The 25,047-nt window shown below is 46.5% G+C and overlaps 1 protein-coding gene and 1 pseudogene across 1 annotated transcript; one reads left to right on the plus strand and one right to left on the minus strand.

Annotated features, from left to right (window-relative positions):
• The first annotated feature begins 5,914 nt into the window (after nucleotides 1–5,914).
• Nucleotides 5,915–22,858, plus strand: SFTPD (surfactant protein D). The gene is made up of 7 exons (XM_049790386.1): nucleotides 5,915–6,110; nucleotides 15,981–16,097; nucleotides 16,336–16,452; nucleotides 16,622–16,738; nucleotides 17,003–17,095; nucleotides 18,094–18,174; nucleotides 22,482–22,858. Exons 1-7 carry the CDS (start codon nucleotides 5,915–5,917, stop codon nucleotides 22,856–22,858), a joined length of 1,098 nt encoding a protein of 365 aa, XP_049646343.1.
• LOC125995183 (uncharacterized) lies at nucleotides 9,016–9,193 on the minus strand (annotated as a pseudogene).
• Nucleotides 22,859–25,047: the final 2,189 nt, after the last annotated feature.

A 25,047-nucleotide genomic window follows, 5' to 3' on the forward strand; every position in this document is an offset into this window, starting at 1 on the left:
TCCACACTCTGGGTAAGAGGAGTTCATTATTTTTGGTTGTCCCTCAGTCACTGCCACAGTCACCACCACTGTCAGCAGGAGCACAAAGACTATATGCATTCTGTTTTGGTCCTGGGAGCTGAGTCAGCTGGATCTGCAGGGGGTCCTTCTCATTTAGGCTGTGACTCTCCACCATAAAGAGAAAGGAGGTTTGTGCGTCTTCTTCAGTACTGCAACTTAAACAGCTGTTGGGGTGGAGAGAACAACATAAGGCACTAGAATCCAGTTGCCTTTCCTGCATTAGGTCAGAAAGAAATGCCTCCCACACCTGGTGTTAATTCTTTTACACTTAACATTACCAGGGGAGGCCATAATCTCTGCTTTTTCTTTCGTTGTTGTTGTTGTTGTTGTTGTTGTTGTTGTGTTTTGGGCCACAGCTGGTAGTGCTCAGGGGTTACTCTTAGCTCTGTGCTCAGAAATCTCTCTTGACAGGCTTGGGGGACCAGGAATAGGGGATGCCAGGGATCAAACCCAGGTCCATCTCAGGTCAGCAGTTTGCAAGGCAAATGCCCTGCCACTATGCTATCACTTCAGTCCCTCAGCTTCTTCTTTCCTTACACCACTCATGTTGAAATTTTAGTGTCTGATTAATTATTTTCTACTTGCTCCGACTTCTGCGATCGATAGGTGTAGTGTGATTTTCAATAGATGTCAAAGGCCTTAGCTAATTTAGCTAGTTGAGTTCCCGTGCACTTCTTGCCTTTATTCAATCCCTGGTGGCTTTCTTGCTGACCTTCCTGTTTCCCATTTTCTCTAGAGATTTTGTTGGGACCTGAGTTCTGAATAAGGAGGGACGCCATTTTGTAAAAGCCACATTGCAGGCTTCTTCTTGGGTTCTGAGCAGGAAGAAACACATTTTGTAAGGATCACATGTTTTGAGACTATTTCCATCGATCCCGCCTCAGTATACCTGGCTGTACCAAGCTTGGCCTTACAATCATCTTTGATGGTTCGAGACCTTCCTTCCTTCCTTCCTTCCTTCCTTCCTTCCTTCCTTCCTTCCTTCCTTCCTTCCTTCCTTCCTTCCTTCCTTCCTTCCTTCCTTCCTTCCTTCCTTCCTTCCTTCCTCCCTCCCTCCCTCCCTCCCTCCCTCCCTCCCTCCCTCTTTCTTTCTCTCTTTCTCTCTCTCTCTCTCTCTCTTTCTCTCTTTCTCTCTTTCTCTCTTTCTCTCTTTCTCTCTTTCTCTCTTTCTCTCTCTCTTTCTTTCTTTCTCTCTTTCTCTCTTTCTCTCTTTCTCTCTTTCTCTCTCTCTTTCTTTCTCTCTTTCTTTCTCTTTCTTTCTTTCTTTCTTTTTCTTTCTTTCTTTCTTTCTTTCTTTCTTTCTTTCTTTCTTTCTTTCTTTCTTTCTTTCTTTCTTTCTTTCTTTCTTTCTTTCTTTCTTTCTTTCTTTCTTTCTTTCTTTCTTTCTTTCTTTCTTTCTTTCTTTCTTTCTTTCTTTCTTTCTTTCTTTCTTTCTTTCTTTCTTTCTTTCTTTCTTTCTTTCTTTCTTTCTTTCTTTCTTCTCTTTCTTTTCTTTCTTCTTTCTTTCTTTCTTTCTTTCTTTCTTTCTTTCTTTTCTCTTTCCCTCCCTCCCTTTCTTTCCTTCCCTCCCTTCCCTCTGTCTCTTCCTTCCTCTCCTCCCTCCCTCCTTCCCTCCCTCCCTTCTTTAATCCCTCCCTCCCTCCCTTCTTCCCTTCCTTTCTTTTTTCCTTCTCTTTGCTTCCAAAGTTTTGTCTTTAATTACCTCCAGGTATTTGTTAAGGCCCAAATGAGCCATCTGCATTATTAATGCCTGTGATTAATAAATAGCTTAAGACTGTATGGAGGTTGTGAAGGTGACCACCTATAATTTCATCTGCCTTCCAAGTCTGTTCTTTTTTTTATTTCTGTTTTGTTTTTGAGACATACCTATAGATGCCATATGTATAATGTTTACTCTTGGCTCTGACTCAGGAATTAATCCTGGTGGTGCTCAGAGGACCCTACCAAGGTTAGCTTTATACAAGACATGCACCCTACCTACTATATACTATCTCTTAGGCCCTGTTCTTTTTCTTTTCTCTGAATTTTGGTTGGTGACATATGATTAATGCTGGAATGAGGTAGTGTGAGCTTTTCCTTGCCTTCCCCCCCCACATCTGTACCGTGGTCCTGATGTTGTCTTATTAAAGATCTTACTTTCCTGATTTTTCTTCTTTTCAATATGTTCTTCTCAGAGTTTGACCTAGGCCTATCAGATCTTCTCTGTGTGTTTTGGGTCCTCGTATGGCATGATGGTTATATATATTGCATACTTCCACATAGGGCTACTGCAAGATTTGGGTAAGATCATGCATGTCAAATTTATGTGATCAATGGAAATGTGTTGCAATATGTTTAAAAACAAAGAGGGTTGGGGGCCGGGCGGTGGCGCTGGAGGTAAGGTGCCTGCCTTGCCTGCGCTAGCCTAGGACGGACCTCGGTTCGATCCCCCGGCGTCCCATATGGTCCCCCAAGCCAGGAGCGACTTCTGAGCGCATAGCCAGGAGTAACCCCTGAGCGTCACCGGGTGTGGCCCAAAAACCAAAAAAAAAAAAAAAAAAAACAAAGAGGGTGCAGCTCAGCCCACATGCTGTTCTAGAAGAAACTCTAAGAGGCTCAGGAATATTCTAGAATAGAGGAGACAGTGTGTTAATTAAGAGAGTTTAAATATCAGGGCCCAGGTGACTCCTGGAATGCAACTCCTGATCACAGCAGCCTGGAAACTGAAGACCTGTCATTTAGACTAAGAAGACCTGGCATGATAGATTCTACAACATACTAACAATATGCCAACTCAAGAGCAAAGGGTTGGGAAATGGTTCAAGTCTAGCTTATGTATGGGGCTCTGACTTGGATCTCTGAGCACCAGTGGGTATGTCCCTGGAAACTCTCAAAGCACTCAATAATCAGGCCTGTATCACCAGGCCGACTTCACTCCTTGACCCACCCAGTATTGCAGTGTATGGCCCTTATTTTTTATTATCAAAAATAACTTTAAAATGAAAGTTGGAATAAGCGAGCAACACCAAGGAGATGGTCAAAGGAAAGGAGTAGAGAACTGGGACTACTGGCCAGTGAACCTGGAGGAAGGGTTGACATTGAAACAGCACAGAAGATAGGAGGCTTGCCTTGCATATGAACTCAAACACCAGAAAAGGGTTGATGCAAGAGGTAAAGAGATAGGAATCTGGGTGCAAGCAGATGACATCAATGATTGGGGAGAGACACCAAGAAAGTACTGGTTGATTGCTCTTGAATATAACTTAGGAGGAGTGAATAAGGAGAGGTGGAGCATACCAGCTGCTCTAGGACCCATTCTGTGGCTCAATGTATTGGAAAACACCAGGGAGGAACAAGAGGAGGCAGGAGAGGGGGAAAGAAGGAAAGAAAGGAAAGGGAAGGGTAGGGGAGAAGAAAGGAAGGGAAGGAAAATGAAAGGGAGGAAGAAAAAGAGAAGGGAAAGGAAGGGAAGGGGAATGGAGGGAGAAAGAAAGGGAAGAGAAGGGAAGGATAAGGAAGAAAAGAGAGGAAGAGAAGGGGATGGAAAAATAGGGAAGGGAGGAATGGGAAGGGAACAGGGAAATAGGAAGGGATAGAAAAAGAAAGGATTGGGGCCGGGCGGTGGCGCTAAAGGTAAGGTGCCTGCCTTGCCTGCGCTAACCTTGGACGGACCGCGGTTCGATCCCCAGGTGTCCCATATGGTCCCCCAAGCCAGGAGCAACTTCTGAGCACATAGCCAGGAGTAACCCCTGAGCGTTACTGGGTGTGGCCCAAAAACCAAAAAAAAAAAAAAAAAAAAAAAAAAGAAAAAGAAAGGATCAGGGGCCAGAGTGATGGTGCAATTGGTAAAGCATCTGCCTTGCCTGCGCTAGCCTAGGACAAACTGTGGTTCTATCCCCCGGTGTCCCATATGGTCCCCAAGCCAGGAGCAATTTCTGAGCATAGAGCCAGGAGTAACCCCTGAGAGCTGCCGGGTGTGACCCAAAAAAAAACAAAATAAAATAAAATAAAATAAAAAAAGGGATCAGAAAAGAAGGAGAAGGCAGGAGGGAGGCTCTCTGTGACCCAGAGCAAGAAGGAAGAGTGAATACTGCCGGAGGACTGTTTTCCTTTTCTCTGCTCCCAGGGACTCACTTCTCTATCTGCCCCATGTAGCCATGGTGTGCCAAGGAGCTTCTAACTCTTCCCCAATATCTGAAGTATCTGAGGATCTGCACTGGTAGACGTGAACACAGCAGGCCCTGGTTTGTGGGACCGGAAGATACATGTGATTTTTATGAACCTTGTTGGTTTCTGTGCCACAGGCTTGTTTTCTCTGGACCTCAAAATCCTGGACATCTGTCAGCTCTCTTTGTTCATTTGTGTTAGTTTATTTTTTTATTTTTTTATTTATTTATTTTTTGTTTTTTGGGCCACACCCGGCGGTGCTCAGGGGTTACTCCTGGCTGTCTGCTCAGAAATAGCTCCTGGCAGGCACGGGGGACCATATGGGACATCGGGATTTGAACCAACCACCTTTGGTCCTGGATCTGCTGCTTGCAAGGCAAACACCTTGCTGTGCTATCTCTCCGGGCCCATGTTAGTTTATTTTTAAGGGCCACACCTGGTGGGTGATGCTCAGGGGCAATTTTTGGCTTGGTTCTCAGGGATTATTCCTGACATTCTCGGGACACCATGTGAGGAATCGAACCCATGCAAAGTAGTCTTCCTGCTGTACTTTGGCTCTGGCCCCTCGTTCCAACTCTTATTCTCCTGACCTGCAGAGAGGAGCAGGTGAGATCATGGGCCTGTGCTCTAGAAACTTCAAGGTGAGAAGTGTTAGGAATACTTGTGGCAGGTGGGGGTGAGCATAAGTCAACAGGAAGAACATCACCCCACTTGTTGAAGAGAGTTTTGAAGAGAAGGGGCAGGTCAGCATAAATAGCCAGCACCTGCCAAGAAAAGCCTTGCTTTGCCCGGAGACCCAGAAGCCCTCAAGGAAGCAACTGTGAGTGTCTCTGTCTTTTGTCTTTCTCCTGCACCCTGTGATTAGCCCCCGACCCCTGCCCAGACTCTCCCCTCCTAGTTTCCACCATCCATGTCTGGAGGGAGGCAGGATCTTTGCTTTAGGTGGTGCAGGTATGGGAGATGGATTGCCAACACTAATCTACTGGAGACTAGGAGAGAAGAAATGGAGTTGCCTTTTAGTGAGCTCAGCTGACTGACCTTCATGGTACTATGTGGGATTGAGAGGGCATGGATGGTGAGACCATGATGATTATTGATGAGACGATGATCCAAAGACACTTCTGTGAATGTACAGAAAGTTCAGAAAAAAAGCAGAATCCTTCCTGCTGTGCCAGAGAGCCACAGAGGGACCCGGAGAGATAGCACAGCAGCGTTTGCCTTGCAAGCAGCCGATCCAGGACCAAAGGTGGTTGTTTCGAATCCCGGTGTCCCATATGGTCCCCCATGCCTGCCAGGAGCTATTTCTGAGCAGACAGCCAGGAGTAACCCCTGAGCAACGTCGGGTGTGACCCAAAAACCAAAAACAAAAACAAAAAAAGGAGAACCACAGGGGAAAAAATGCTATACCCTCCTCATGGTGCTGATGGCAGTGCTCAGCGGTCAGCCCCAGGACTATCTGAGAATGCACCAGCTGAGGATAAGGGGTGCTGTCTCCATATTCACGAGTTACTCATATAGGGTAACTAATGACCTCCCATGCCAGATCCTAAAGTCCAGCTGTTCCTGAACTTTTCTGAGTTCTGCTACCCCAGAGGTGACAGGAGGGATATGAAGTCTTTCTGGGGAATCCGGGGTACTGGGCCACACTCTGAGCTGAGTCCTGGAACTAAGAGCATGTCCTTTCTCTTTTGTTCCACCTACCCAGGCCATGTTTCTCCCTCTCTCCGCATTGATCCTGCTCACACAGCCCTGGGGGTCACTAGGAGCAGAAATGAAGAACTACTCCCCAAGATCAGTGACCAACGCCTGCACCCTGGTTATGTGTAATCCCTTGGAGAATGGCCTGCCTGGTCGTGATGGACGGGACGGGAGAGAGGGCCCCCGGGGCGAGAAGGGGGATCCAGGTAGAGCTGGGACTCTGGCTTTTTGTCCTGGTGGGAAGGGCTGGGACTGTAAATTGTAACCAGCAGAAGATTCTGGGATTCTGCTGTCGGGGCCACAGAGGTGGGCATTTTTCATATCGTCCATCTACCACGAACACTAACAACTGACAAATGACTGCGTGCTCTTTGTCCAGGGTTACCTTTCTACTCCCCATTTTCTCTCATCTCTTTGCTGCTCTGACTCCTTCACTAGGACCTTCAGATCCTTCCACCCCAAGAATGAACAAATAGTAAATAAATGGTAGGTAGGGGAGTGCTAGTACCCTGTTCTTGCGCTTGGTACTGGTGGACCCTGAGTCAAGGTGCTTGTGCAATGTGGGAAGGAATAAGGCTCTGTGGCTCTGTTACCCCCAGCCCTCCATGTTAGGGTTGTTCCAGAGGCTGCCCCCACATCTCCACATATTACAGAGGGAAGAAAAGTGTCCACATTTCTTTGTTCAACCCTGTGCTTGAATGTTCACTCAAGTAATTCACTGAAGCCTCCCTAAACTCTTTTTACCAGACATTTGAATTTCATTGGAGAGCTAAGGCAATTGTAATACAATGGGGTTCATTGGCACCAGTCTAGAAGGCACAAAGACAGTGAAGATGGGTTTTTGCATCAGACAAAGTTGTGCTCTACAGAGAGCTCCAAATCTGTAGTCGCCCCCCTGCCCCTGGGGCTGGTCACTCAATAAGCTGAGCTGCAGTATGATCAGTGAATGAAGATGATGTCAATTGTATAAAGGTAAAAACTTGAATCTTGGCTTTATTTTTTTGTTAAGTCTTCAGATAAAGGTGCATTTTGGGGGTTTGGATTTGGAGACTGGCATTATTCAGGTCTCATTTCAGGGCTCTGTGGTTGGGGACCATGCTCAGGGGTCAAAATAAGGTTCTGGGAATTGAACCCAAGTTGGCCACTTGCAAAGCAAGTACCTTAACCCCTGTATTATCTCTCTGGCCCTAAGTTGTATCTCCTTCTGGTACTGGTAAAGTAAATTTTCCTGAAGATTTCAAAGGCTTATTCAGGAAATTGTCTAAGAAATACAATTCCACTGGGGAGGATCTGGGTCTATCTGGCAAGAAGAGCATACTCAGTAAGCCAGAAATAAGAGTGTAGGAATGGCCAAGGCCTGGGCTAGGGCTCCAGAGAACTCAACTGCCTTGATGCTTATGGAGTTTGCATTTTCATTGGATGGAGTGAAAACTAACAATGTTTAAGCAGTAAAGAATAGGTAAGACCTGCTGTCTGTAGGGGTAGGGACGATGTTATAAACAGAGAATGGTTCCTAGTATGAATGGGCTGAGGTTTGAGGGAACTGGAGGGAAGCTTGGGATGGTGGGATCCAAGAGGTTATCTTTCTCTTGAAATCCCAGATCTCTCACCAATTGAGGGGCTCTAAACTGCACATGGGGGGACCCTTTCCATAGTGGCACCTACAGCCAGAACACTGCTTGCCTTCCTTCTGCCTTGCTTTGTGCATATTCCAAGCCTGACCATGTCCAGTGCCTGGAGAGTGAACAGATGCTTGGTCAGGTTGAGTTTCAGGCTTTTCTCTGCTTCCTCCTTTCCAGGAGGAAATTACTTAGTTATTAGGGGTTTGACGAGTTCGTGGTGATCTTGGAGACCCTTGGAATTCTCACTCAAAAAGGGACCACAATTGGCACTTGTGTCAAACGGTCCTCCAGACTTGGATGTGCTTGTTTTCCCAAACTGTGAAGGACAAGGTGGGCCCAAAAGAAGGTTGGAGCTTGGTACCCAGGTGTGTCATGGGTGGCCAATAAAACCCAGACTTTGTTTGCAGGGGAAATTATATATTCAAGTACAATTCCCTTATTCTTCAGCATATCCCAGGATTCAGGCAGAAAGTCCTCCAGGGTCCATCTTCCTTAGAATAAGCCACGCACTGACCACTCACAAGGGGCCACAAGGGCACTCTCATCTCTGCTTTTGTTTCTTTCTTTTATTCTCACCCATACTCTGTGGGCTCCTCATGAGGCCAGATCCCCGTCTTCTCAGGCCCTAAGCCTAGAGCTTCTCCCATCAAACCTCCCCTCGGCTCAGGACTCACCTCTTCTTATAAACTGTCAAAGACCCCCTGTTTTCAGTGGGTCATCTCTGACCATCTACCTAGAGGACACCCCTAGCCCCAACAGTCTTGATGCCTTTTCATGTGATAAGGCACTTGGTAAGGTACTGTCTCCATTTCTAAGCTGAGCTCTGGTTGAGTTGAGTTTTGTTGAGTTCTGTTGAGTTCTGGTTCTTCAAGGGAAGGAATTGGTTTTCTGTCCCTAACTCATCCCACTGTCAAGGCTGGCCCATGTGCCAGTAAATGTAAGGCATGTTGGAATGCTGGGGCAGCTGATCCAGCAAGCTTTATTCAGGTGGCATTGGGCAAAGTGCTCTCTCTAACTTTGAGGGGAACCAGGATGTGAAACAAGGAAGTTAAGAGCTGTGAGTGCTTATGGAAGAGGCGGTCCTTCTTCAGGTCAGTGTTCCATGACCTTTGAACCGTGCCCTATAGATGGTCAACTCTCTGTTCTTGCTGCTCTTTCTGGCAATGACCTATCCCTTGACCTTCTTCAGTCTGTGCCTGAGAGGTTCTTTCCAGTCCCGTGCCCTTTTGGAAACAAGGTCAGCCTCTGATCCTCTATGCTTTTATTTCATTCTTATCAAGGATTATCAAAGAAGGACACAAAATTTAGCACAGATCCTCTGCATTTCATCAAATGCATGTTTCCTTGACTTTCTCAGCACATTCTTAGGCAAGTTGACCTGGCCTAGGAGCATGGTTTCAAGCTCCAAAATACCACGTATTCAGGCCAAAGAGATAGCACAGCAGTAGGGCATTTGCCTTGCATGCAGCCAATCCAGGACAGATGGTGGTTTGAATCCTGGCATCCCATATTGTCCCCCAAGCCTGCCAGAAGCAAACGGAGCAAGCTCCTCTTTCAACTTCCAGCTCCAAAAATCCATTTAATATATTGTCCTCGAATAGAGGACGTATCAGATATTAAACCGATAAGAACAGATACTATACTTAGCCAAAAGGCTGAGAAGCGATTAGAAGCAATTTCTGAGGACGGAGTCAGAAGTAACCCCTGTGGGATGCCAGGTGTGACCCAAAACAAATAACAAAAACAAACAAACAAAATACCACTTATCTACAAGACCCTCAGTTTTCCTCATCTTTAAAGTTCCATTTAAGGATGTGTGTGTTTGCTGAGGTGGGGACGTTGTGATAAGTGGGGGACATCTCCTAAATGATCTTCCTCACTCCCTCCCTGAATCTTAGTTTTCAAAATTCAGTCACAAGAGCTAGAGATGTTCTCAGAAGAGCACATGACTTGTGTGTGTGAGGTCCTGGGTTCTACAGCAGGCAACCTTCTCCCTTTACACTCCCTTTACACATTCACACTTCTTTTGAAATGTAAAGACTCACCTAGACTTAATTAACATTAAGTACTTCTGTTTGTTAACTACATGCCCCCCCCCCACCCCAAGTGGATTGAATCTGGTCAGTAATAAATATCACAAGCAGCTTTCTTTCTCTCAGCTCACTCTTTGCATCTCTCTTAGTCCAGGAGGCTGGAAGTTTCCTGGTCCCTCCTTTTCTCCCTTATCCCTATCTGGTTTCTTTTGTTTGTTTGTTTGTTTGTTTTTGGGTCACACTCAGCAGAGCTCAGGGGTTACTCTTGGTCCTGTGCTCAGAAATCACCCCTGGCAGGCACAGGGGATGCCAGGATTTGAACCACCATCTGTTCTGTGTTGGTCGAGTGCAAGGCAAACACCTTACCGCTGTGCTATCACACAGCCAGCCCCCTATCTGGTTTCTTGATTCTTGTGGCAAGTGGAGCCTTTACACTCCACAACGCCCACTTTAAATTTAAATTCCTTTTCAGACCTAAACTTGGTTGTTAGCATTTTCACATTTCCCAATGCGATTCAAAGTTTTATGTGAACAAGTAAAGGAAATATGAGCAAACAAGGGAATGAGCAAGTTAGCATCACATGTTACATGAATTTTTATTTTTTATTTTTTGGGCCACACCCAGTGACACTCAGGGTTACTCCTGGCTATGCGCCCAGAAATCACTCCTAGCTTAGAGGACCATATGGGGCAGGGGGGGATCGAACTGTGGTTTGTCCTGGGTCAGCTGCGTGCAAGGCAAACACCCTACTCCTGCACCACCACTCCAGCCCCTACATGAATGTTTTTAGCAACTTTATTCAGACAGCTGAAAAACAGTAATAACCCAGCTGTCAACCTACAGTTGAATGCTGTTCTATTCATATAAGAGATTATTCCCTTTTAGGGCAAAAAGTTGGGTCACATCTGGTGGTGCCCAGAGTTAACCCCTGGCTTTCTGGCTAAGTGGTGGTGAAGATAGAATCTAAATTGGCCACTTGTAAGGCTAATGCCTCTGTTATTTCACAAAGGAATGAAGTAGCACTAAAACATGCAGCTACCTGGGTGCTTTTACTATTCTTCTTTGTTTGTTTTTGGCTCTGGAGCATCCCTAATGGTGCTCAGGACTTTATTCCAGGCTCTGTGTTCAGGGATCACTTTTAGTGTTACTAAGGGACCATATGGGATGCTGAATTCAAACCTGAGTTGGTTGCATGCAAGGGAAGTGCCCTAACCACAGTACAGTTGCTCTTAGCCAGTTTTTCCTCCACTTTTTATTTTATTTTATCATCTGCATATTTTTTTTTCTGTAAGACCACATGAGTTCGTACTGTTCAGGTGGAGGAGCTTTCTCCACATTGAATGTGACTCTCTTGGGGTTCTTCCATGAATGTTCTTGCCAACACACCCTACACATATATGTAATTTTGAGATCATAGCTTTCTTTTATTACTTATGGATAGATCAAGCAATAATAGTATTTCCTTTTGTTTTGTTTTTGGGCTATGCCCGGCAGTGCTCAGGAATTAGTCCTGGTTCTGCATTCAGAAGTCATTCCTGGGCCCAGAGAGATAGCACAGCTGCGTTTGCCTTGCAAGCAGCCAATCCAGGACCAAAGGTGGTTGGTTCAAATCCTGGTGTCCCATATGGTCCCCCGAGCCTGCCAGGAGCTATTTCTGAGCAGACAGCCAGGAGTAACCCCTGAGCATCGCCGGGTGTGGCCCAAAAACCAAAAAAAAAAAAAAAAAAAAAAAAAAAGAAGTCATTCCTGGTGGTGCTTGGAGGACTATAAGGGGTGCTGGATACTGAACCCAGGTGGGCCGCGTGCAAGGCAAATGCTCTACCCACTGTGGTATCACTCTGCCCCTGAGACAATAACAATGTTTCTATAGCTTCAAGAACATTTTATATCACTTTTTTGTTTGTTTGTTTTTTGGGTCACACTCAGTGGCTTTCAGGGGTTACTCCAGACTCTGCATTCAAATGTCACTCCTGGCAGGCTCCGGGGTGAACATATGGGATGCTGTGATTCGAACTGTGGTTTGTCCTGTGTTGGCCATGTTCAAGGCAAATGCCTTACCACTGTGCTATTGCTCGGGCCTCTATAGAATTATATTAGTTTCAGGTATATAACACAATGGTTCTAGGGTCAGAGAGATAGTACAGGAGATTAAGGCGGCACTTAGGAGTTATTCCTGACTCTACACTTAGAAATTTCTCCTGTCAGGCTTGGGGGAACCATATGGGTGCCGGGAATCAAACCAGGGTCTGTCCCAGGTTAGCTGTGTGCAAGGCAAATGCCCTACCCACTGTGCTTTCACTCTGTTCCAAGGTACCTGCTTTCATGCAGATATGATCCTAGTGTGAACCCCTGGCATCACATATGGCCATTCATGACCAGGGAGCCAAGAATAGCTCCTGAGTGCTGTTGGATACTCCCCCAAACACACACAACAACAAATGGTTCTATTTGTGTTGCGTTGTTACAAAAATGATCACCATAATGTTTAGTTGACATCCACTATGACACATAATCACAACTTTATTTCTCTTATTTTTTGGTTTTTGTGCCTTTTGGGGACACCAGGGATCAAACCTAGAGCTTCTACGTTTGTGCTACATCACCAGTCCTGAAGCTTTTTCTTGGCATGAGTACTGTTAAGATAAACTCTCTTAGTCGCTTTCAACTGGACAGTAGAACATTGTTAATCAAAGTCACCATGGTTTTGCATGATGCCCCAGAATTATTAGAAATTCTTTTTGGAGGGATGAATATTGAGTTACAACCTGGTGGTGACCACAGGGCTTGCTCCTGAGCGATCACTCCTGGATGTGCTCAGGGATCAAACCTGGGTTGGTTGCATCCAAGACAAGTATCTTAACCCTCTGTACTATCTTTCTGGCCCAGAAAACTGGAATTTATAACTTCTTTTTGTGTGTGTGTGTGTGTGTGTGTGTGTGTGTGTTTTGGGTCACATTCAGTGGTATTCAGGGGTTACTCAGGCTGTACACTCAGAAATTGCTCCTGGCAGGGTTGGGGACCATATGGGATGCCAGGAATTGAACCGAGGTCTTTCCTCAGTTGTCCGCATGCAAGGACAACTGAGCTATGGCTCCAGCCCTGAATTTATAACTTTGATCACTTCCATTCAATTTGCCCCTGAATGCTGGTTCTGAAGACCATTACTCTGTTTCTTTCTTTTTCTTTCTTTCTTTCTTTCTTTCTTTCTTCTTCTTTCTTTCTTCTTTTCTTTCTTCTTTCTTTCTCTTTCCTTTCTTCTTTCTTTCTTTCTTTTCTTTCTTTCTTGCTTTCTTTCTTTCTTTCTTTCTTTCTTTCTTTCTTTCTTTCTTTCTTTCTTTCTTTCTTTCTTTCTTTCTTCTTTCTTTCTTCTTTCTTTTCTTTCTTCTCTTCTTTCTTTCTTTCTTTTCTTTCTTTCTTTCTTTCTTTCTTCTTTCTTTCTTCTCTTTCTCTTTCTTTCTTTCTTTCTTTCTTTCTTTTTTCTTTCTTTCTTATCTTTCTCTTTCTTTCTTTCTTTCTTTCTATTCTTTCTTTCTTTCCTTTCTTTCTTTCTCTCCTCTCTCTCCTCTTCTTTCTTCTTCCTTCCTCCTTCCTTCCTTCCTTTCTTCCTTCCATCCTGTCTTCCTTCCTTCCTTCCTTCCTTCCTTCCTTCCTTCCTTTCTTTCTTCTTCTTTCTTTTCTTTCTTTTCTTTCTTTCTTATCTTTCTTTCTTTTCTTTCTTTCTTTCTTTTCTTTCTTTCTTTCTTTCTTTCTTTCTTTCTTTCTTTCTTCTTTCTTTCTTTCTTTCTTTCTTCTTTCTTTCTTCTTTCTTTCTTTCTTTCTTTCTTTCTCTCTCTTTCTTTCCTTTCTTTCTTTCTTTCTTTCTTCTTCTTTCTTTCTTTCTTTCTTTCTTTCTTTTCTTTCTTTCTTCTTTCTTTCTTTCTTCTTTCTCTTTCTTTCTCTTTCTTTCTTCTTTCTTTCTTTCTTTCTTTCTTCTTCTTTCTTTCTTTCTTCTCTTTCTTTCTTTATTTCTTCTTTCTTTCTTTCTTTCTTTTCTTTTCTTTCTTTCTTCTTTCTTCTTCTTCTTTCTTTCTTCTTCTTTCTTTCTTTCTTTCTTTCTTTTCTTTATTCTTTCTTTTCTTTCTTTCTTTCTTTCTTTTTCTTTCTTTCTTTCTTTTCTTCTTTCTTTTCTTTCTTCTTTCTTTCCTTTCTTTCTTTCTTTCTTTCTTTTTCTTTCTTTCTTTCTTTCTTCTTTCTTTCTTCTTCTTTTCTTTCTTTCTTCTTTCTTTCTTTCTTTCTCTTTCTTTCTTTCTTTCTTTCTTTTCTTTCCTTCTTTCTTTCTTTCTTTCTTTCTTTCCTTCTTTTCTTCTTTCTTTCTTTCTTCTTTCTTTCTTTCTTTTTTTCTCTTTCTTCTTTCTTTCTTTCTCTTTTTCTTTCTTTCTTTCTTTCTTCTTTCTTTTCTTCTTTCTCTTCTTCTTTCTTCTTTCTTTCTTTTCTTTCTCTCTCTCTCTCTCTCTCTCTCTCTCTCTCTCTCTTTCTTTCTTCTTCTTTCTTTCTTTCTTTCTCTCCTCTCTCTTTCTCTCTCTCTCTCTCTTCTCTTCTTTCTTTCTTCTTTCTTTCTTTTCTTCCTTTCTTTCTTTCTTTCTTTTCTTTCTTTCTTTCTTTCTTTCTTTTTTTCTTTCTTTCTTTCTTTCTTTCATTTCTTCTTTTTTTTTGGTTTTTGGGCCACACCCAGTAATGATCAGGGGTTACTCCTGGCTATGCACTCAGAAGTAGCTCCTGGCTTGGGGGACCATATGGGATGTCAGGGGATCGAATCAAGGTCTGTCCTAGGCTAGTGCTGGCAAGGTAAACACCTTACCTCTAGTGCCACTGCGCCGGCCCCATGACCATTACTCTGTTTTCTATGTTTATGAATCAATGTTTTGTTTGCTTATTTAGATTCCACATAAGAGTACAACCACATGGCATCAGGGCTCAATCTGTAAGATTCCTGAGTCATATTTTTGGGCTGTGCATTGTCTTCCTTTTTCTTTTTTTTTTTTTTTTTTTTTTTGTTTTTGGGCCACACCCGGCAGTGCTCAGGGCTTACTCCTGGCTGTCTGCTCAGAAATAGCTCCTGGCAGGCACGGGGGACCATATGGGACACCGGGATTCGAACCAACCACCTTTCGGTCCTGGATCGGCTGCTTGCAAGGCAAACGCCGCTGTGCTATCTCTCCGGGCCCTGTCTTCCTTTTTCTGATTTATTTCCTCCAGAAGAAAACTCTAAAAGGCTATCCACTTATTGTTAATGACAAGAATTCCTCTCTCTAATGGCTGAGTAATATTCCATCGTACACACACCCCCATATTTCCTCTGCCTATTCACCTCCCCTTGAATACTGGGCTTTAGGCTCTTCAACATACTAGTTCCCATGAACAGCTCTGTAGTGAGTCCAGGAGACATACATATCTGTTCCAATTAGAGTTTTTGTTTCTTTCAGAGAAACAACTACAAGTGGGATGGCTGGAATGCATTATGGTTATATTTTTAATTTTTCTAAGAGCATCTCATAGCAGCCAGAGAGATACCACAGCAGGTAGGGCATTTTGCCTTGTATACGGCTCACCCAGGTTCGATATTTAGCATCCCATATGGTCTCCTGAGCGCCACCAAGAATGATTTCTGAGTTCAGAGCCAGAAGTAACTCCTGAGCACTGCCGGGCATAGCCCGAAAGCAAAACAAAAGGAACCACTCCCATCCACAGTCCCCTTTCTCCATGTTCACTCTGACATGCCTGAGTTCTTGTTTGTGATAATAGCCTTTCTCGCAGGTACAATGCCACGGTTTACTGTGGTCTTTTTTTTTTTTTTTTTTTTTTTTTGGTTTTTGGGCCACACCCTGTGACGCTCAGGGGTTACTCCTGGCTATGTGCTCAGAAGTTGCTCCTGGCTTCTTGGGGGACCATATGGGACGCCGGGGGATCGAACCTCGGTCTGTCCTAGGCTAGCGCAGGCAAGGCAGGCACCTTACCTCCAGTGCCACCGTCCGGCCCCTTACTGTGGTCTTGATAAGAGTTATCTGCCATTCAGTGCCACATATCATTTCTGACTTTGATTCTAGAGAGGAAAGAGCAGAGTCCAGTCCATGATCCAAGTCTGAGGAGCAAATTCTGGGTGATTGTTGGTCACAAATCTCATAACCTTGGACCATGGGGAAGGCATACTGCTTGGAAATTCAGAGGGGTCTTGACTAGAACCTTTGTCTTCCTCAAGCAAGCTATTTCCTCACCTGTCAAAGGGGGTTGTGGACAGCTGTTTCCTGAGTCACCACTAAGCAGCTGAACAGGGGGATGTGGGATCCCTCATCTTGTAGAACCCTAAAAGAATGAACCAAGGGCCTACATAGTGGCTCCTCCTGGGCTTCAGTCCATTTCTTGCCCATTTTCCTGCTGCTACAGGTCTGCCAGGAGCTGAGGGACGAGCTGGGATGCCTGGACCACCTGGGCCAGTTGGGGCCAAAGGGGACAATGGCTCTGTTGGAGATCCAGGACCGAAGGGGGACTGTGGAGCACGCGGTGAGTAGCTGGGCATGGAAGGTAGATATCTGGGAGCAGTGCAGGGATCAGGGGCTTTGTCAGTGGGCAGCCAGCTTATTGCCTCAGGAGAAAGGAGCAGATTGCTTGGAAGGTGATGGGTTGTTTCAGGGGAAAATGGTATGTGCTGGGTGTAGGCTTTGAGGATGCTGTTATTGGTGTCTTGTTAACATGCACAGGAAGACTCAGCATCATTGATGAGGTGGCCCCTTTCCCCCAGGACTTCCCGGCCCTCCAGGTATGCCTGGCCCAGCTGGAAGGGAGGGTCCCTCTGGGAAGCAGGGCAATGCGGGACCCGAAGGCAAAGCAGGTCCAAAGGGAGAGCCTGGACCTAAAGGTAGGTGGCTGGTGAGTGACTAGAACATGGCTGGGCAGGGGGGCTGGCATCCTGGCCCAGATCATCTAAGGCCCAGAGTGCAAGGAGCAGTCATGCCCAGCCTCCCACACCTCACAGGACCACACTCTCATTCTCTTCTGCTGAGAAACTCCAACTTTTTCCTCCTCAGGAGATATGGGTGCAACAGGCATGCAGGGCTCTGCAGGGACAAAAGGCCCCCCAGGTGTAAAAGGAGAGCGAGGCCCCCCTGGGGAGCATGGAGCTCCAGGAAATTCTGGGCCACCAGGTGAGTGAAGGAATGAGCCAGGATTGGTTCAGTCATCCCTGAGGCTTCTGGGGCCTCTTCCCTGCACCCCACCAAGCCAGAGCTGGTTTACTGGGTCATGGGGAGTGTCTCTAGTCCAGGCGGTGTACAAAGCAGCTGTGAGAACTGACTGGCTGGTTAGAGCTGGGTGAGCAGGCTGGGGTGGATCTCCCCTTCCTGTGTCTGGGGAGGACGAACATGCTAGCAAATGTATCTGGAGCTCACATGGCTCTTTTCTGACTCCAGGGCATGCTGGACTCCCGGGACCAGCAGGACCAGCAGGACCTAGAGGCCTCACTGGGTCCCCAGGACCGAAGGGCGATAAGGGTGATTCTGGAGGTAAGGCGGATGCCCAGTTCTTGGAGCCTCATTAGCACTGGGAGAGAGGGGATAGGCCCTCTGCAACCCAGGTTAGTCCTTCTTTTGGTATTAACTCCCTTTTCAGGTGGGAAGGGTGGGTGATTAGTGAGCAGCTGCAAAGCTGCTAGAAGGAAAACGGTCAGTCATTGCCTGTTATTTGCAGGTGGGATTCCTGACCTATTTCCATTTGCTCTCCAGGAAAAACACGACTCCCTTCCCCATTCATAGGCCAGTTTTTAATTTTATATAGTTTCAGGATGGTAGCAAGTGGCACAGCTATGTTTTTAATTGTGACCAAGTAGGCACTCTGCTCTGGTTCCTAGAACCTAAAGTTAAACACCCTTTGATTGGGCTGGAATGACAGCACAGCTGTAGGGTGTTTGCCTTGCATGTTGCTAACCCAGGACAGACCTGGGTTCTATTCCCAGTATCTCATATGGTTCCCTAAGTTTGAGAGGAGTTTTTTTTTTTTTTTTTTTTTTTTTTTTTGTGGTTTTTGGGTCACACCCGGCAGTGCTCAGGGGTTATTCCTGGCTTCACGCTCAGAAATTGCTCCTGGCAGGCACGGGGGACCATATGGGACACCGGGATTCGAACTGATGACCTCCTGCATGAAAGGCAAACACCTTACCTCCATGCTATCTCTCCGGCCCTGAGAGGAGTTATTTTTGAGTGCAGAGCCAGGAGTAACCCCTGAGCACCATAGGATGTGGCCCCAAACCCAAAACAAACAAACAAACAAACAACAACAAAAACACACACCCTCTGGTTCACGGTGAGGTCTCAGTCAGTTGGTTCCCATCAAACCACATGAACCATATCAAATACAGGGTCAGCAGGAGCTGGGATTCTTGGGGGGCAGTCCCAACTCTTTACCCCAAACTGAAATATACCCTACACTCCAGGCTTCCTATCAGAGGCCTATTGGCTCTGAGTTGATCCCAGACTATGTGAACACGTCTTTCTCTGCCCCGCAGATGCTATTCTGCAGCAGCAACTGGCGGCCTTACAGAAACAGGTACAGAGCATGCAAGAAACCTCTGAAAAGAACGAGAAAGGTGAGTGTGCAAGTCGGAAGCTGAACTTGCTTCCCAAGGTGAGGTGTCTGACTGAGCTTGAACCTGACGTTAGGCCTGATGTCAACCGGAGCCTAGACAGAGAATTAGAATGGGCTGGGGCCATGCAATGGGCCAGGCCTGGATGGGCAGGTGGTGGGATGGAGGAGAGGTCTGACTGGGACAGAGCCAGGCAATGTTGGCTCCAGGAGCAGACACAGGAGACACAGTCCCGGAACTAGTTCACTGCACTCACAAAAGCATTATGGAAACTGTTGACGGTTAAACTGCACCCGAACCCTGTGCAGTTGAGCAGATCTCCACCTTGGCCTGCTGTGCTCTGATCTCTAAGACAGATGGTGGACACCTGGCCCAGACCACACTTCTCACCTCTGTAGGGCCTGGTGTGTGAGTGCCCCCAGAGAATGGAGTGGCACAACCCAGCATTGTAGAAACTCCAAACACTGTCCCAAGAATGATGCTGTCTTCTGATCTGATTGTGGTGCCTTTTACGCATCTCTGGATTCTTATTATTATTTTTGTTTTGGTTTGGTTTTGGCTGCACTCAGGGCATACTCTGTGCTTAGGGATCACTTCTAGCAGACTTGGGGGACCCTATGAGGTGCCAAGGATCAAACCTGGATTGGCGGTATGCAAGAAAAATGCCTTGCCTGCTGTAATATCTTTTTGACCCATCACTAGGTTTAGAGCAGAATTTCTCCCTTAGCCCTGGGACCCTAAGGCATTACAGGCCTCCATGAGCTCTCTGCTATTTAATTAATTAATTAACTAATTAATTTTGGTTTTTGAGTCACACCTGGCTGTGCTCAGGGGCTAATCCTGGCTCTACACTCAGAAATCGCTCCTGGCAGACTTGGGAAACCATATGGGATGCCAGGATTCGAACCACTATTTTTCTGCATGCAAGGCAAATGCCTTACCTCTATGCTATCTCTCCAGCCCCTGCCCTGCTCTTTAATTTTTTAAACTTTATTTAATTATTGGTTGATTGGTTTTTGGGTCACACCTGGCAGCGATCAGGGGCTACTCCTGGCTCTGCACTCAAAAATTGCCCCTGGCAGGTTTGGGAGGCCATGTGGGATGCCGGATATTGAAATGGTCCCTCCCATTCCATTGCACGCAAGGCAAACTCCCTACTGGCCCCTGCTCACTGCTCTTTGGAATCACCACTTAACCCTCAAATACCACGCCTGCTTCTCTGCTCTCCTTGACATCACATTTAGTCCATGTCTTGTGTAAATCTCATCATAAAAGAAGAAAAGAAAGAAAATGGAGAAATAGGGAGAGAAGGTGGAGGAGGAGGAGGTAGTAGCAGAGGAGATGGAAGAGAAGGCGTAGGGAGAAGAGTTGGAGGATGGGAGATTTCTTTTTTTGTTTGTTTGGTTTTTTTTGTTTTTGTTTTTTTGGGCCACACCCGGTGGTGCTCAGGGGTTACTCCTGGCTGTCTGCTCAGAAATAGCTCCTGGCAGGCACGGGGGACCATATGGGACACCGGGATTCGAACCAACCACCTTTGGTTCTGGATCGGCTGCTTGCAAGGCAAACGCCGTTATGCTATCTCTCCGGGCCCAGATGGGAGATTTCTAAAGTAACAGAGTATAAGTGGGCTGATTGGAGAGATATCATGTTGGTTTGTGAGTACCCAAACTATCTAAGTACCAATGTTTGGTATGTCTTCAAAACATATCTGCAGCTCCTTTTGCTTATTCATGTATACACAGGAGATCATGTCCCTGACACATTGGGTCTATTGCCATACCATGACCCTCTCTGCAGTACACACCCACACATGAATATATGCATGTATTCTAACACACACATGCCCAGACCTTAAGTTCTGCCCTGAGCCTTCAGATGGGCACACACACAACAGGTTTGTAAGTTCATGCCCAGCCAGATGCACACAACTTTGGCCAGGAAGCGCACATGTACTTTTACATCCATCTTGTCCAGGGTTGCCGTGGGGGCTCACCATGAAGAATGTGTCCACAGAGCTCTCATGAAAGCTCCCCAGAAAGAAGGACAAGGTTACAATGCAGCCCTGTGAGGTTGGAACACAGCTCTCTTGAACTCGAATATCCCTGCAAGAACCTAAAAGTTACACAATAGGGGCTGGAGCGATAGCACAGTGGTAAGGTATTTGCCTTGAACGCGACCCTGGTTCAAATCCTGGCATCCTATATGGTCCCCTGAGCCTGCCAGGAGCGATTTTTGAGCACAGAGCAAGGGGTAACCCTTGAGTGTCACCGTGTTTGACCCCCCCAAAAAAAAAGTTACACATGAGCCTTTGTAAAGTGCATCCCACTTTGAAAATGGGGGATTGGAGACCTGCACTGCAGAGTCATTGCTAGGGACAGCTGCCCACTTGCATGCCTGATTCCCCAAGAGGACACTGTCCAGTTTGCTCCATGCTGGCCTGACTCACCTGAATACCTCTGGGGTAATCTCCATCTCCTTAGCCAGTTCTCAGGGAGGTTGATGGATTGGGCCATTGTCAAATAAAAATAACTTCGAGGTGGTGAGACTGCCCACATGCCATGTTCTAACCCCTTAGGTGGACGAGTCTGATGAAGCAGGATAGCAGTGGAGAAATAATACCAAGCCAGTAAGCACAAGATTTATCGGAGTTAGTCTGCTTTTTCCGCATGGCCTTTTCCTGCCACATATATGTTCTCTTTTCAAACCCCAAGCCAATACTCCTTTCTTTATTCAAACCAATTCCCCAAATCCACCAGGGTGGGGGGAAGGTCCTGTAATCCAGGTGGGCTTTTACAGATCAAAGGAAGAAGTTATGGAGAAGAGGAAGAGAAAGTCAGGGGAACAGCTAGGTTCACCTTACAGGCCATCTCCCACATGTAGGACATAGGCCAGTCCACAGAGCAGAGATGGCTCCTTGCTGCTCTAGATATTTCACCCTCTCCTCACCTCTGTCACTCAGTACACCCTCTCCAAAAGCCCTCTCAGGATATGGAACACAAGCTCCCTGAGCTCCTTTCCATCTTCTCAGAAAAAGCTTCAGGCCAAGAGCAAAGTACTTCCAGTTCTATACAGGGACCAACAAGCATAGGCCTGGGACCTCTGGGTGAAATGAATATTTTGAATGGGGTGGGAACTAGAAGAGTGGGGCTCATGCCTTGCAAGCTGGAGGCTCTGGTTTGATCTCTGGCACTTCATGGTCCTTCAAGCACCACTGAGGAGTAGCCTCTCTGCGCTGCTAGGTGTGGCATTAGATGAGATAGCGACATTCAATTGAACAAGTGCATATCTCAGCTTTAGGGTCAAATCCAACCAGGTTTAATCCCTAACTCAACACTTATTGACTATTTCAGTGATTTCAGTGACAAGACAATTGCAGTTTGTTTTTGTTTTGCTTTTGGGGCCACACCTTATGATGCTCAGGGGTTATTCCTGGCTATGCACTCAGAAATCATTCCTGGTTTGGAGGACCATATGGGACACCGGGGGATGAAACTGAGGTCCGTCCTAGGTTAGCGCGTGCAAGGCAAATGCCCTACTGCTTGTGCCACCACTCCAGCCCCAACAATTATAGGTTTTATGACACCTTTTCAGGGGTGGGATGGTATTTGGGTCACATACCAAGTTCTTTTTTTGGTTTTTGGGCCACACCTGGCGGTGCTCAGGGGTTACTCCTGGCTGTCTGCTCAGAAATAGCTCCTGGCAGGCACAGGGAACCATATGGGACACCGGGATTCGAACCAACCACCTTTGGTCCTGGATCGGCTGCTTGCAAGGCAAACACCGCTGTGCTATCTCTTCGGGCCCACATACCAAGTTCTTAGGTGCTAATTCTTGTCTGTGTTTAGGAGTGAACTCTGGTGATGCTCAGAGGACAATGCACAGTGTTGGAGATCAAAATTGGATCCGTCACATGTCAAGCAAGCGCCTTAACACGTTTAATATCTCTCTGGTCCTAGATTTATACACCCTCAAAATTGGGCTGTAATTATTTATGAAAAATTTAATAAACAAGGTTATAAATCAGTTTTCAGAACTGTGGGCAGAGCACAGAGACCATGTGGTGCAATCTGTGACACCTACTGGCCCTGGCACTTGGTTCCCCTATTTGTCCCTTTGAGTCCTAGTGCTCTTTGTGACTTGAGGTTATATATAGACTCACCCATGGGGCACATCCCAAACTGACTTGTTCTGAGACTAAAGGCTTTGCTTTCCTCCTGGCTGATGCCCTGATGCCATCGGGAAGTGAGGGAACATGACAGGGTCTCAGAGGCCAGGTGCTCCCAAGCTGAGTGACTCTTCCTTTCTCCTAGCGGGGCTCTTCCCCCATGGCCGCCGTGTGGGCAAGAAAATCTTCAAGAGTGGAAGCTTTGAGAAGACATTTCAGGAGGCCCAGCAGGTGTGCATACAGGCTGGAGGTCATCTGCCCTCCCCACGCTCCGTGACCGAGAACGAGGCCTTGCAGCAGATTGTCACAGCTGAAAATAAATCTGCCTTCCTGAGCATGACCGACATCAAGACGGAGGGCAAGTTCACCTACCCCACAGGCGAGCCCCTGGCTTATGCTAACTGGGCCCCAGGTGAGCCCAACAACAACGGGCAGGCAGAGAACTGCGTGGAGATCTTCGGCAATGGCAAGTGGAATGACAAGTCCTGCGGGGAGAAGCGCCTGGTGATCTGCGAGTTCTGAAGGGTGGGTGGGTGGGGGGCCCAAGGGTGTGGAGTGGCCCCACCTGTGTGCTGTCTCCATGGCAATAAAGAGGCCCCACCTCTACTTAGAGGGCGGCTTCTCCATCTGCCAGAGTCCATGTGCCCCTGTGCTCCCCTGAAAAGGGTAAACTCAGGTCTCTGAGGATCCCCCGGGATGTGGGTGCATGTCTTGCAGAAACAGGACTGGAGTTTGACCCTTTACCCTTGGCATTATGTTCCCTCTCCATCCCCCCACCCCCAGAACTACCAGGTCTGGCCCTAATGGCTCTGGCACTGCTTGGGTTCAAGCTGGGCCCAGGATAAATACTCTGACCTGCTTGGCTGAATATTATCAGGAATAACCACTAGGCCTTCTCAGCATTGTGTGGAAACTCCCCTTGGCCTCTCGTGAGGTCCCTAGATCCCCACTTGCCCTTCACATCCTCCTCTTGCTGGAACTGTACCCTCTCTCCTCCTCCTTTGCTGTCTCAGACCTTGGATTCCAGATTACATGCTTATATTTTTTTATTTACTTAAATTTTTTTTTTTTACTTAAAATTTTTTTGAGGGGCCTCCCCAGCAGTGCTCAGGGCAGCCCAGGACCCCTCAGGGCTGTTCTCAGCCAATTGGGTTATTAGTTTATTCTAGGACTCGAGGATGTGGTCCTGCCATGTTGGGCCCTGATAGTAGAGCTTGAGGGTCTCTAGGGCTTCAGCTGGCAAAGTTTAGGGGCACCAATCTGAGGATGGAACCAAGTTAGCCATCAGCAAGGCATGTGCCTTAACCTTGTCTATCCCTCCAGTCCCCAGGTCACACCTTGACCAGTTTCCTATCTGTAGGTTGTTCCTTCTCAGTCTCTTCTGCTAATGGCTCTTTTTTTACTACTACTTAGTGGTAGGGTAACCTCTACTCTCACTCCCTCTCTCCTGTTACTTCCCTCCAGAAGTAAGTGAACTCATTCTGACCCATGGGTCCAAATTGCTGCCCTGGGTTGGTGACTTCCACATATGCACCCTAGAGAACAACCTGTCCCTGAGTCTCCATTCACTCCAGCCAAAGCATTGGAGTCCCAGTTGGGAAGCCTCCAGGCTGCCCCTGGCTTTTGGGCCTGAGCCCAGGATGGGGTTCCATGCTGAGGGGTGAGTAGCAGTGACCTCTGCTGAGCTCCAGCTTCCCCTCCCACAGCAGGGGCCCCACTCTGTCTGGTTGCCTCTCGGCTGGTGGAAGAGAGTAACAACTGCATAGACCAGACTACTTCTGGGAGTTTTGGGGTCATAGCCAGCAGTGCTCAGGGATCACTCCTGACTCTGTTCTCAGTGATTACCCCTGACTCTGTTCATTCTTGGTGGATTTGAGGGGAGTGCTGGGGATTGAACACAAGTCTGCTATGTGTGAGGCAAATTCCCTGCTTGCTGCCCTATCACTCTGACCCTGACCTGATGATTTCTTTGAATCAGAGTAGTCCAGTCATGCTCAGGGTGACCCACTCCTCCTCTTATCTCGGGGTCCTGGTGATATTCTTTCCCATGCTTCCTCAAAGATAATCTAGGAAGAATCTCTTCATTCTTTAGAGAACTCAGAGTGGAGGGGACTTGCACAAAGTCACAGGAAGGATCACAACAAGGCCATTGGGCCCCAGAGCATGTCCTTTGGGCCTGTATATTTAAAATTTTATTTATTTATTTTGAGGGGCACACTTGGCAGTGTTTGGGTACCATGTAGTGCTGAACAAACTTGTAAACATCCAGAGCAGATGTTTAGCACTTTGAACTATCTCCCCAGACCAGGAAAATTTTAAGTTAAGTCTTTTGTACATTTAGATGGTTTTTGTTTTTGCTTTTATGGGTGGGTGCCAGGTTTGAACCCAGGTCTGATATGTGCCAGGCATGCACTTTACCACTAAACTACAACACTGGCTCCTACTTTTGATTTTCCCAAGCCATGGCTGTCAACTAACATCAATGACATCTGAGCTTAAGACATCCAGACAGGGCCCGGAGAAATAGCACAGCGGCGTTTGCCTTGCAAGCAGCCGATCCAGGACCTAAGGTGGTTGGTTCGAATCCCGGTATCCCATATGGTCCCCTGCCTGCCAGGAGCTATTTCTGAGCAGACAGCCAGGAGTAACCCCTGAGCACCGCCAGGTGTGGCCTCCCCAAAAAAGACATCCAGGCAGTGTGTGGATGACCC

Source organism: Suncus etruscus, chromosome 17 (genome assembly GCF_024139225.1).
Source record: "Suncus etruscus isolate mSunEtr1 chromosome 17, mSunEtr1.pri.cur, whole genome shotgun sequence".
In the NCBI taxonomy this organism is placed as follows: domain Eukaryota; kingdom Metazoa; phylum Chordata; class Mammalia; order Eulipotyphla; family Soricidae; genus Suncus; species Suncus etruscus.

Coding starts and splice junctions, on each gene's coding strand:
- SFTPD (XM_049790386.1), top strand. CDS start 5,915: ATGTTTCTCCCTCTCTCCGCATTGATCCTGCTCACACAGCCCTGGGGG. Junction 16,098..16,335: donor GGGGGACTGTGGAGCACGCG/GTGAGTAGCTGG, acceptor CCTTTCCCCCAG/GACTTCCCGGCCCTCCAGGT. Junction 18,175..22,481: donor CTCTGAAAAGAACGAGAAAG/GTGAGTGTGCAA, acceptor CCTTTCTCCTAG/CGGGGCTCTTCCCCCATGGC.